At 48.1% G+C, this 12,379-nt stretch overlaps 1 protein-coding gene across 1 annotated transcript in view; it reads right to left on the bottom strand.

Annotated features, from left to right (window-relative positions):
• Sgt1 (suppressor of G2 allele of skp1) overlaps positions 1-12,379 on the bottom strand; it is a 72,120-nt gene that overhangs the window by 24,631 nt on the left and 35,110 nt on the right. Inside the window, exon 9 of the mRNA XM_084586509.1 lies at positions 12,161-12,257. Coding sequence (XP_084442635.1) covers positions 12,161-12,257 — 97 coding nt within the window. The remainder of the gene's footprint in view (positions 1-12,160; positions 12,258-12,379) is intronic.

Genomic DNA, 12,379 nt, shown 5'->3' with positions numbered 1-12,379 from the left:
GATGTTTTTAATGTAGATGAAGCAGGGCTGTTTTACAATCTCCAGCCCGAAAAAAGTGTGCTTTAAAGGCGATGCCTGCCGGGGCGGACAAAAGAGCAAACAGCGGATCACAGTTTTGTTTTGTTGCAACGCCGACGGATCGGAAAAGATGCCACTGACAGTCATTGGCAAATATCAAAAGTCCTGATGCTTTAAGGCAGCCGGTCGATTGCCCTGCGTCTACAAGGCAAACAAAAAAGCATGGATGACGTCTTTTTTGTTTATGGAATTTGTCACGTACCTCGACCGCAAGACGTCTTGCCACAACAGAAAAATAGTTTTGCTGCTGGACCAGTGCACCACCCATCAAAAACAAATGACACTACAGAGTGTTAAGGTGGTGTTCCTGCACCCGAACGCAACAAGTCATTTGCAACCACTGGATGCTGGGATTATAAGGAATGCTAAGCACCATTTCAAAGCTTTGTTGGTGCGCCGCCTCCTCGCGAAGATTGAAAGGAAGGACGCGAATCTCCAGATCACTCTTCTGGACGCTGTGCATTTTCTTGCAATTGTATGGGATCGCGTCGTTCCTACGGCCATCGCCAATTGTTTCGCGAAGTGTGGGGTTTTCAAATCCGCTGTGGCTACTGCCTCACAAGTGCCAGACCCGATTCTCATCGATGTCTGAAATCAACTTGACGTCGACTGTTGCGTCGACGATTTCGTCACCGCGGACGACGACCTCGCCACCTGTGGTCTCCGCACGGTTGAAGATATTGCGGAGGAAGAGTCATCACAGCATGGCATTCCATGCAGTGACGAAGATGACGACGACCAAAGCGTTGATGACCCACCGCCGACGGCAGCAGAAAGGATGCACGCCATCGATATTCTGCGGCGCGCCGTGACCTCCGTGTCTGTGCGGGAGAAGACAGCGGCCCAATTTTTCAGTTTTCAAAACTCTTATCAGATCTCGCGGAAAAGAAGGTGCAGAAGGATATACGCGATTTCTTTCAACGAAAATAAATATTTCGTACCTGTTGGAAGGCTTGAAAACGGATTTTGCTCGTTTTTTGGTGATACGAAATTTCGGGTGATACGAACATTTTCGTCTCCCTTTGAATTTCGTATCACCGAGATTCTACTGTATATCCAGGTTCGACTGTACAACAAAAAGGATGCTGATATGGAACAGAATTTAGCTGAGGAATCTGAAGTGCATCATATACGAGTTGGTTGGTATGAGTTGGTTGGTGTGCATTGCATGAGCACACCTGAGTAGTAATCATCATCATCATCAGCAGCAGCCTGATTATACCCACTGCAGGGCAAAGGCCTCTCCCATAATTCTCCACTTAACCCGGTTCTGTGCTAGCTGTATCCACTTGACCCCTGCGAACTTCTTAATCTCATCCACCCACCTAACTTTCTGCCGCCCCCTGCTACGCTTTCCTTCCCTTCGAATCCAATTTGTTACCCTCAGCGACCATCGGTTATCCTCTCTTCGCACTACATGTCCTGCCCATGTCCATTTCTTCTTAATTTCCACTAGAGTGTCTGTAACTTGAGTTATTTCTCTGACCCACTCGGCACGCTTCCTATCTCTTAATGTTACCCCTACCATTTTTCGTTCCTTAGTCCTCTGGGCTGTCCTCAACTTAAGTAGAACTCTCTTGGTTAGCCTCCACGTTTCAGCCCCATAGGTGAGTACAGGCAAGATGCAACTGTTGTATACTTTCCTCTTGAGCGATACCGGTAAGCTGCTAGTCATAATCTGCGAGTGCTTGCCAAATGTACTCCATCCCAATCTTATTCTTCTTGTTATTTCCTTTTCATGGTCCGGATCTGCGGTTACTACCTGTCCTAAGTAGACATATTCGTCTACTACTTCCAGTATTTCACTACCTAATGTAAACTGCTGTTCCTTCCCGAGGCTGTTGAACATTACCTTAGTCTTCTGTATACTGATTTTCAAGCCTACTTTTCTACTTTTCCTGTCTAGGTCATCAATCATTATTTGCAGTTCATCCCCCGAGTTGCTTAGCAAGGCAATGTCATCAGCAAATCGCAGATTACTGAGGTATTCTCTATCTACTCTTATCCCTAACTGCTCCCATTCCAAGTCTCTGAATACTTCCTCTAAACAAGCTGTGAATAGTACTGGGGAGATTGTGTCTCCTTGCCTAACACCTTTCTTTATGGGAATTTTGTTACTTTCTCTATGCAGAACTATGGTTGCTGTGCAGCCACTATATATATATATCTTCCAGCACTTTCACGTACGGCTCGTCTACACCCTGATCTCGCAATGCCTGCATCACCGCCGAGGTTTCAACTGAGTAAAATGCTTTTTCGTAATCAATGAATGCTATGTATGAGGGCTGGCTATATTCCGAGCATTTTTCTATCACCTGATTGATGGTATGGATATGATCGATAGTAGAGTACCGTTTCCGAAATCCTGCTTGATCCTTTGCTTGATTTCAGTCTAAGGTTGTCCCGATTCTATTAGCGATTACCTTAGTAAATACCTTATACGTAACAGACAGTAAGCTGATTGGTCTGTAATTTTTAAGGTCCTTAGAGTCCCCTTTCTTGTGAATGAGGATAATGTTTGCATTCTTCCATGGTTCCGGTACCGTCGATGACACCAGGCACTGCGTATACAGGGTGGCCAGTTTTTCTAGCACGATATCCCCCCCGTCCTTCAGCAAACCTGTAGTTATCCGATCCTCTCCAGCTGATTTCCCCTTTTTCGTAGTTTCTAGTGCTTTCTTGACCTCGTCCTTCGTCACTGGTGGAACGTCCGACTGTTTTTCCCTACCGCCAATCTCATTACGGTCCTGACTACTTTGGTTACTGGAGAGAGAGACACCTGAGTAGTGTCTCTTATAAATAGTGAAGATTTTACTCCAGGTACCTGAAAAAGTTGTCCTTAGTAACCGAGTGTCTCTTGTATGCAATGTTGTTAACATGGCAGACATAGGAAAACCAACCAAACAATTTTCAAGTGTCTCATGACAGAGTGTATCATTAATACATAACAAATACAGTGGACCAAACACAGAGCTTTTGGGGAACTATGTACAGTAAAAGCTCGTTAATTCAAACTTGAAGGGGCCGAGAAAACTGTTCGAATTAAGCGGAGTTTGAATTAACAGTCGGGCACTGGAATGAGCGCCATCGTGGCCCACATGTTGACTCATTTCCATGAGTAACGAGGGCTAGGCGCTACTGCATGTTTACGGAGGGCGATTCCGATAATTTTTGCAATCGAGCCCAACGGCGAATGAACGGGACTAATCGGTCAGTCATGCGCCGCGAACAAGAACCGGAATGCATTCGTGTGAGTAGCAAGCTTCAAAACATGTTTATTTACACGGAAAAATAATCGGTAATGTGCGTTTGCTTGCGTTTCTTGTGCCGCGACTCCACAAGCATTGACTGCAGCTTGCCCAAGAGTTCCTGCGCAGGATCCGAATTCTCATCGGCGGAGAAGTATCGAGCAGCGAGATCGAGCGCCGTGCTACTTCACATGCACTAGGGGGTGGCACTGGATCGTCGCCTTCGTAGGACTCTTCATCGCTTTCAGCCGTGTTCGCCACCCGTGAGCCCTGTGGAGCACATGCAGCCGCGATTATATCCTCATCACTCAAGGGCCCAGACGTCTCCACACCGTTGTCAACATCAACGTAGGCTTCAATGGGCGACACCCTCCGACAAAGCCGCGTAGCCACGGTCGAGCACGACGGAGTCGTCATCAGATGAAGCCTCCGCTACCTCCGCGCTGCATGCTTCTGGGGCGTCACCGAAGCCACACTTGCGGAAACAATTTTTTATAATCTCCGGCTTGACTGTATTCCACGATGATGCCAGCATGTGGACAGCTCCAAGCAAATCGATGTCGTACGACTTGCCACTGTCCAAACAAAGAAGAAGTCTCTCTAGGAGGTGGCGCCTGTAAAGCGCTCTTAAGTTCTGAATAACTCCAAGATGCACAGGCTGGAGCACAGAAGTCGTGTTTTTAGGCAAAAATGCCAAGCGGATTGCTGTCAGTCCACTCACGTCACAATGAGCTGTACAGTTGTCCACGCAAAAATGCCAAGTGGATTGCTGTCAGTCCACTCACGTCACAATGAGCTGTACAGTTGTCCACGAGCATGAGAACATTCCTGTTCTGTGCAGTGAATTTCCTGTCCAGCTAGCGCAGCCAGTCGGTGAAAATTTCCCATGTCATCCACGACTTTTTGTTTGCGGTGTAATCAACAGGAAGCGTCTTGATGCCTTTAAAACAGCGAGGCTTCTCTGACTTGCCGATCACCAGCAAGCGGCACCATTCCGTGCCCATCGCATTTGCGCACATCATGACGGTGATTCTTTCTTTGCTTCTCTTTCCGCCAGCACAAGTGTCGCCTTTGTAAGTGACGGTGTTGTTGGGGAGCAATTTGAAATACAGCGCCGTCTCGTCAGCATTGAATACATCGCTGAGCGCATAATCAGCGAGCAGTTCCTTCAGTTCACTGGAGACCCACCGTTCACACGTTTCCTTGTCAACTTCAGCTGACTCCCCACAAACTTCGGGATGGGCCGACGTCCGTAGCCTTTTGCGAGAGGGCTCCATAAAGTCTTTACGAAAGGCAGCACTGATCGATTCCTTGTTCCTGAGATACATTGACAGCGTGCTCTTCTTGATGTCGTACTTTTTGGTTATATCCGTCTTGGATAGAACACCACGTTCCACCTCACTCAAAATCTCCATTTTCGTCTTGACGTCCTTTGCAGTGTATTTACCGCGGTTTGCCATGGCTGTCACAATCGATGAGTCGTCGCTGGCAAAGCGGTGAGGCAACGAAAGCGGTAAAACTTGGACAACCGCGGCACGAACAAATGCACGACACCGACAACTGCATTGTGCACACAACGTGACCGCAGGACTAAAAGAAAACAGGCTTGTCAAAAGCGCACCCAGCAACTGTGGTGCAGCCAAAACCTGCAACGGCTTGCGCCGTACCGTTGGTGTGATGGAGCCTGGCGGCACTCGGCAGCGAAAACCTGCTACGGCATGCACCGGAACGCTCGCTGTGACTGTTGAGCGCGCACCTCGTCTCGCGCGCGCGGGCAGATTTTAAAGATTTTGTTTTTTGTGTCTTTAGTAATCTTTCTGCGCATTGTACACTGTATGGGCCAACTTCTGTCTGCGAGGAGCTGTGTGAGCCACGGGCTCCTAGTTCGAATTAACCGTTGTGGATACTAGCATGTTCGAATTATCGGCCGTTTTCTCCTATTGAAATACATAGGGCCACGCCGGGACCCGAGCGTCAGTTCGAATTAACCGCAAGTTCGAATTAACGAGGTTTTACTGTATTGGAAGATAAATGAAGACCGTATACCAATTGACATATCATTCATACATAACAAAAACAGTGGAGCCAACACACACAGCTTTGGGGAACTCCATACCTGCCAACCTAGCAACATGAAAATTCGGGAGACTGCGGCGACGGGGAGGAGGAGGAGGGGGGGGGGGGGGGGGTAGGGGTATTTTGTTTTTTTTTGCCAACTCTGAAATTATTGAGGCTGAAACATCAGAAAGAGGTGCGAGTGACGGCCCAGTAGTTTCTTTTGAAATTATCTCTGTATATATAGGCTCATGAAAGCCCCTGAACTCTGGATGCTTGCAGTGGAAGGGGGGGGGGGGGGGGGGCAACTTAATTTGTGAAGTGACCTGGCTGTCGCAGACTTCGCAAGTTCAACTTGTCAGAATACATCCGCTCAAAACAATGTCCGTTTTGGTGACCCTTCACCATGAGGAGGTCACCGAGAGCCTTGTTGGAAAGTGAAGGCCGGAATTCGGTTCTTGTCTTCTTAACCATGCTAAAGATCCGCTCACATTCAGCGTTGCTGTGTGGAACGGCAAGTAGTTGCAGCATCACCTTTGCCACTCTGCCAAACTTCACTCTTCCATCAATGCTAGTGACACTTCCTACTTCTGACCACTGAATATCAATCCTCTCTTTATTTAGGATCTCTTCAGGAACATCATATGCCTGGAGCACTGCAAATTCTACTTCCAGGGCATCCAAGGCCTCTTCTTTCGACTCAATCCTCTCCTGGGACAGAAGTTGCGGGAAAGACTCAATGGAGAAGCCAAGGCTCTTGAAGGATGTGCTGCTAAAAAACTTCAAATTGGAGACTTCTGCTTTCTTCAAGGCTTCATCTCCCAGTGGAAATTTGTGCCTTATGTAGTCACATGCCACAACAAAGTACTGCCGAACCGCAGAAAAGAACTGCTCCTTGTCGCTGGAAGGCAGCCTCTCCACAACAGATGATGTGCGGCTCCCAAGGACCAGATCTTCACTGGCTTTTTGGTTTTTTACACCCTGATAGTCAACCTCTAGTGGTGAATCACATGCCTTCATGGTAGAGGGTTTGATAAACCTAGCCATAAGATCCCTTAGGAGTTGCACCAAGAGAGAAGAGCTGATGAACTTGAGATGCCTGGGATTGAAGTTGGCAGTTGACTTTTTCAAAAACAGGGAGGATCACACTCTTCAAGAAAAGGCCATATGTCAAGTTGACATCAGAGGACAGGAAATAGAACAGCCGTTCTTCGCGGGTAAAGCTGGCATGTCCTGTACCCTCGGATGAAAGCTTCCCTCTCTTTGCCGGGGTTGCATCCATCTTTCCTCTTGGCTCCTTCCGTTTTCGGCGATGCTGCTTAACTTCATCATGCTTATCTTCTCCCAAAGCTGCAGCTCTCTTGGGGATCTGATAAGACTCTAGAAAGGATGGACGTTGCTGGATTTTTGGCCTTGTCTCATTTAGAAAGAAGCTTACCAAAGGCTGCCAATGCTCCAGCAATATGGTTAGGCACTTTCCCAGCGATAGCCACCGCATCGACACATGCTTCAAAATCTTCCCGCCCTGTGTGTTGTGCATTACTTGAAATCCGATGAGCCTATCTTTTCGCTTGGCGCTCTTCTCGAGGAAGTAGAAAATGTCCACAAGCACCTAGTCGAATTTTGCAGGTAAGCAGGCGGCTCCTTTATCGGCCGCAAGATTGATGAGGTGACACGGGCAGCCAACGACTAGCAAGCTCTTATGAGCTTTTAGCACAGCTGCCACACTGTTCTTTTTCCAAATCATAACGTTGGCGTTATCAGCACAAAATGCAATGCAGTTCTTAATGGATATATCATGCGACTTGAGCGCGTCTAGAAAGAGGTTTTCAATTTTCCGCAAACAAAGCAATCTGCTTTCGACATGCCGCGATTCCTCGACATAGTAAGTTGCCACTATGGGATACATTTGCGACGCGCTATCGTTGCTTCCATCCACAGCGATTGCGAAAGCACAGCATTTCAAAGACTCCAGCATTGAGCTTTCGGCGTCCACAGCCATTTCCCTGACGATGGCAGTTGCTTTGGTACGTCCGCATACGTAGCGCTTTGCGTCGTTACATTTAGGGAACATTTTTCAAAATAAAGGTCCCGCGTGATCACTTACGCTTAGCGGCAGGTTGTGTTCGAAAAGAAATCCTGTGAAGAGGCACTCTGCACAGATCACACTGTCTTCGCTGTTGTTTTGGAAGGAACTGCCGATGGTGCCCTGCCCTTCTGCAGCACGAACATTGTTCTTATGCTTTTGTGAAGCGATGTGTACCTTGATATTGTTCTTGCCGCCGTGTGCAACGCTCACATCACAGGCGCACGTGGTACAGAATCCATACTTTCACCTCTTCGTGAACTGCCAAAGCACGGAAACTCAGTCGTGTACGATTTCCAAAATACTTGCAAGTATTTCTTCTTGGTTTTCGAAAGCGCCATCGATTGTTCCAATCCGGGGAAACACAAAGAGCACCCCGGCGTTCCGCACTCCACTCACTTCACTCGACGACCTTAGAAAGCCAACTAAAGCCTAGCATGGCTACCGTTGGCTAGCGTGCCCACGACCCACGATCATATAACAACTGGATTGCTAAATGCGCGAGCCAGCCCGAGACGAGCCAACCTGGAAAATCGAATAAGGGAGCATCCGTCAGTTGCTTGCATTGGTGGTGGTGCCGACAGCCGCTACCTCGATTCAAGGTGCATGCTGGCGACTAACTGCTCGCGCGCTGCTTTCCGGTATGGTTATATAATAGGCCGTTATAGGATTATAGCTTAGCTATAGCGTGCAAAAAAAATAATAAAAAACTGGGCTGTGGCGGCCACTTTTCGGGAGATTTGAGGTCGCGTCCGTACAATCTGGAGATGTAATCAAAATTCGGGAGACTCCCAGACAATTCGGGAGAGTTGACAGGTATGGAACTCCCAAGGTCACTGGTGTGTATTGGGAAAAGACATCATTCAGAACAATGGCCCGTTTCCCTAATGACAAAACCAGTAGGCTGCTTCCAGCTCGGACGTGGGAACCGGAGCACGAACCCTTGGCCATTACAAGCTGCGCTCGCGCCTGTTCGCATCTAGCACCGCATGTAGGCGCATGGCCATGCCATGAAATGTTCTCAGATTCAGGGTTTTCATGATTGTTGTCCTCCAGTACATTTTATTGACTGGAGTCCCTCGCTAGAGACATCTTTCTGTATAAATCTTTTTCGGTACCTTTAAACACGTTCGGTATCCCACATTTCTTGAAAGCACACCGACGTGCTCCTTAAGAGTACTGGTCAAGCGCCTGTACTTCAGCTGTAGGGCATGGCCAGCATGGCTGGAGAGGCACGTACGAGGTTTGCTTTGCATGTTTGCGGTCGTATGTGGGTCATGGGCACCATGGTCGCAGCATGGTGAAACTGAAATCATCGGAACAGTCAGCCGGCACCCCAGAGTCCTTCCACGCCAAGAGCCAAGTTCAGCATACACACAGGCTAATGTGCTGAGCAATAAAAACAAAACTGTCTTGATGGGCCCTGCACTATCTTGCCACTGTGCGCCTTTACTGTCACCAAATCACTATCTCACATGCCAAACACCAAGCTGCAGGATGAGTGTCAGCGGCACTTGAGAAAGGCAGATCATTTGGTTAAGTTTGTGGGGTCTAGCCCCTAAAGTGACTCTGGCTATGAGACACCATAGTGGAGGGCTCCGGAAATTTCGACCACCTGGGATTCTTTAGCATGCACCAACATCGCACAGCACAGGGGTGCTAAACTTTTCACCTCCATCGAAAAGTGGGCGCTACAGCTGGGCTTCAATCCCGCACCATTGGGTACAGTAATCAAGTGCCCTAACCACTGCACAACTGTGGCAGGGTGAAAGGTGTTTGAAAGAGATCTCCCTGAGGCAGTGCTGATGCCCTTTTTCATGCAGTGGTGTTCCCTTCCTTAGTTCCCACTCGCACATAAAGGCAAGCTAACTTCCACGGCAAACTTTATGCGACCAGCAAAAGCACTGCGGAACACTGATGCACCATCAACATGCCGTACCAAATGCCACAAAAAAAAAAAGCTAACCGTCACCAGAAGAGTTGAGGCCATATTAAATGGAAGTGCATGAACTGGCCCACTTCAACAACGCACACTTTTTGCAACACACAAGATTGGCACTTTCTAGAATGCCATCTGACGATACTTATGCACAGTTTTCGATACATCCAACGCTGTAACAAGGGCATCTGCAGCCCGACTAGTCTTTGCAGCATGGTTCACATGGAGAACTTCCGCCTTGGCTGCATCAACAAAGTAAACAAGTTCGCAATGCTTGCAGCACTGTATGTCGTGAACATATCGAAGCTGGCGGATGACAGCAATATGGCCGTGCACTGCTCCCTAGTAACTGCTAGGACTTTATATGTTTTGGATCAACAACACTATAGAATTTTTTACAGCCCTTGTGAAATTAATGGTTTACTCATGGAACTGTCCACCTGTCAATTCTATTCTGACAAAACATGATTCATTTCAGCTAAGCAGCGGATCTAGCATCAAGTTCACCGGAGTAGCTGCCCTTCAATGGAGGCAACAGAAATTTGCTTGCATCTCAGCTGTTCCTTGGTACAGCTAAGTGGCCAAGAACTATTCATTTTTCTATAGAATCATTTCCATTATTGTTTCATAGGACAAAAGAATTTAGCACACTTTTCTGATGCTGATGCAGGGGATCCACCATAGCGTAAGTGCAGACAGCTTGCGCAAAGTGGTGGTGAAAGAAATGCTGCTATCAGCCCGGTCACGCTCTGAACAGTCCGCACTTCGTATTCTGTAGCAGTCGACCACTCAAGCGCCCAGCTAAAATATCCAGCCTGGCATGATGAATGATCAATGGCACAGAGCGGCCAGAAACATATCACGGTTGGTTGGTTTGTGGGGTTTAACGTCCCAAAGCGGCTCAGGCTATGAGAGACGCCGTAGTAAAGGACTCCAAAAATTTCGGCCACCTGGGGTTCTTTAATGTGCACTGACATCGCACAGCACACAGGTGTCTTGCTTTTTGCTTCCATCGAAAAGCGGCCGCCGAGGCCGGGATTCGATCCCACATCCTTGGGTACAGTAGTCGAGCGCCGTAACCACTATGCCACCCCGGCGGGGCCAGAAACATATTGCGCAGTTGCTTGACATGGACAGTCTTAAGAGCTGGCGCCTTCACTCTCATTCTGATGTGAAAAAAGAAAACACTTTATGTTTTCAAAGCCATTGGTGCGAGGGGGAGGGGTGTGCATGGCGTGCAGATAATTGATCACTACTCTCAGAGTGGAACGCAGGCTGCAAATACCACAGTGTCAGCAAAGGGCTTGTAAAAGCACCAAGCTAGGCCCTGAAAGAAGGCTCATCTTGTGTGCTGGCCACCTCCTACTCTGAAGTGGCTTCGTGCCATTACAGTCAAACCCATTTATAACAAACCGGATATATTGGATACAACAATGGGTATCCGCTGCACCGTCAGGTCTGCCATGTGTTCTATGATAAACTGTTTATTACAATGGTGTCATATTATATTAACGGTTATTGCAATCAAATATGGTCACTGAAAGTAAATAAAAACGTGCCGACCACAAAACTGCTCCTGTACACGGAAACAATGCCGATGCAGCGATCATAAAAAAAAAAGAAATCTGGACAGAGTGCATCGAGCCAATACACTGGTCAGGTGCGTTGGGGAAGCTTGCATGCCACGGAGACGCTGGGGAGTATAGAGCGCTCCTCACATGGAGGAGTGAAAGCATAAGGCACTGCCAGGCACAGTCGTTCTGGGGAAGAGCTTTGAGCGCTCGACTCGCATCTTCTCTGCTTCTGCACGGTGGAGCATTCCATTCTGAGGGTGCGCTTACCGTGGTGCGCTGCGCTATCCTACCCGATTTGCTTTGTCCAGGCTTCGCAGTTGCGCATGTTTTGTGGCAGGTGTGCAGCAGCACTCGTGCACGTCTTTCGAGAGTGGTTCTCCCAGTGTGCCATCATCATTGCCACGATCTTACTGGCCCTGGAGTTTCCATGAAGAGCAATGGAGGATTGTCCGAGTATACCAACCGGTGCCAGAATTGAAGATCTTGCTTCTGATGGCAGTGCAATTCATCTTTAGAGCATGGGCAGAGGTAAGCTCCTCCATCATCATGAACTGTTTCAGGAAGGCGGGCTTCGTTGGGGGGTACCAGAGACGCGGAAGGTCTTGAAGCTCCTGTTGACACAGCGATGGCCAACTTTGGTCTACGATGAACCGTACCGATGCAGACGCGCCAGGACAAATTTTTACGTGCAGACTATACAGTCGCGACAGGTGAAGAGCTGAGCGACAAGGCTATCGTTGCAGCAGTCACTGGCGCGGAGGACAGTGACAGCAGCGACGACGACAATGAACCGGAACTTGTGCAGGTTGAGCCTCACGAGGAAGCTTTGAGAATGATGCGGGACTGTTTTTGCTAAGGATCTTCCACTGCACTATGTTCAGCAGTTGGATGCCCTGCAGAAAGATGTCGGCCAGATTGCCGTGAAACAGGCAATGCTTGGAAGTTACGGGTTTCTTCCCGCTACGAAATAAAAATGTAAGCTACCTTATTTTCATTAAATGTGTAGTTTATACTGTTTTTGTTTTTCGGCCTAACATGGTGATAAAAATGATTTTTCCATGGCACTTCAATATCGTTATAAGTGGGTTTGACTGCATTTCCTCTTGCATCACCTTTTGTCCCAAAAGAGCGCCTGAAACCTCTTAAAAAATACAGCTCATCCCGCACAAGAAAAACTTGCCAGAAAACATTGCAGGGGCTGGGCAGCCTGATGCTGACTCGTCGTACTCCAAGCTGTTCCACCTAATGCCTTCCTGCTTCTTGGCCTTTATCTCAACCTGCACAAAGAAAGCACACTGTCAAGACAGAAGTAACACCATCACGAGCAGGTACAAGCGACCACGGAAGAGAAAAAACTGGACAAGTTTGTTTGCACTGAAATTGGGCCTACTTTTACAGC

This window comes from Amblyomma maculatum, unplaced genomic scaffold (assembly GCF_055883805.1).
Source record: "Amblyomma maculatum isolate TAMU_Amacu unplaced genomic scaffold, ASM5588380v1 scaffold_22, whole genome shotgun sequence".
NCBI classification, from domain to species: Eukaryota; Metazoa; Arthropoda; class Arachnida; order Ixodida; family Ixodidae; genus Amblyomma; species Amblyomma maculatum.
Note: the sequence above shows the minus strand (reverse complement) of the source record. Positions and strands in the feature narration are given on the sequence as shown.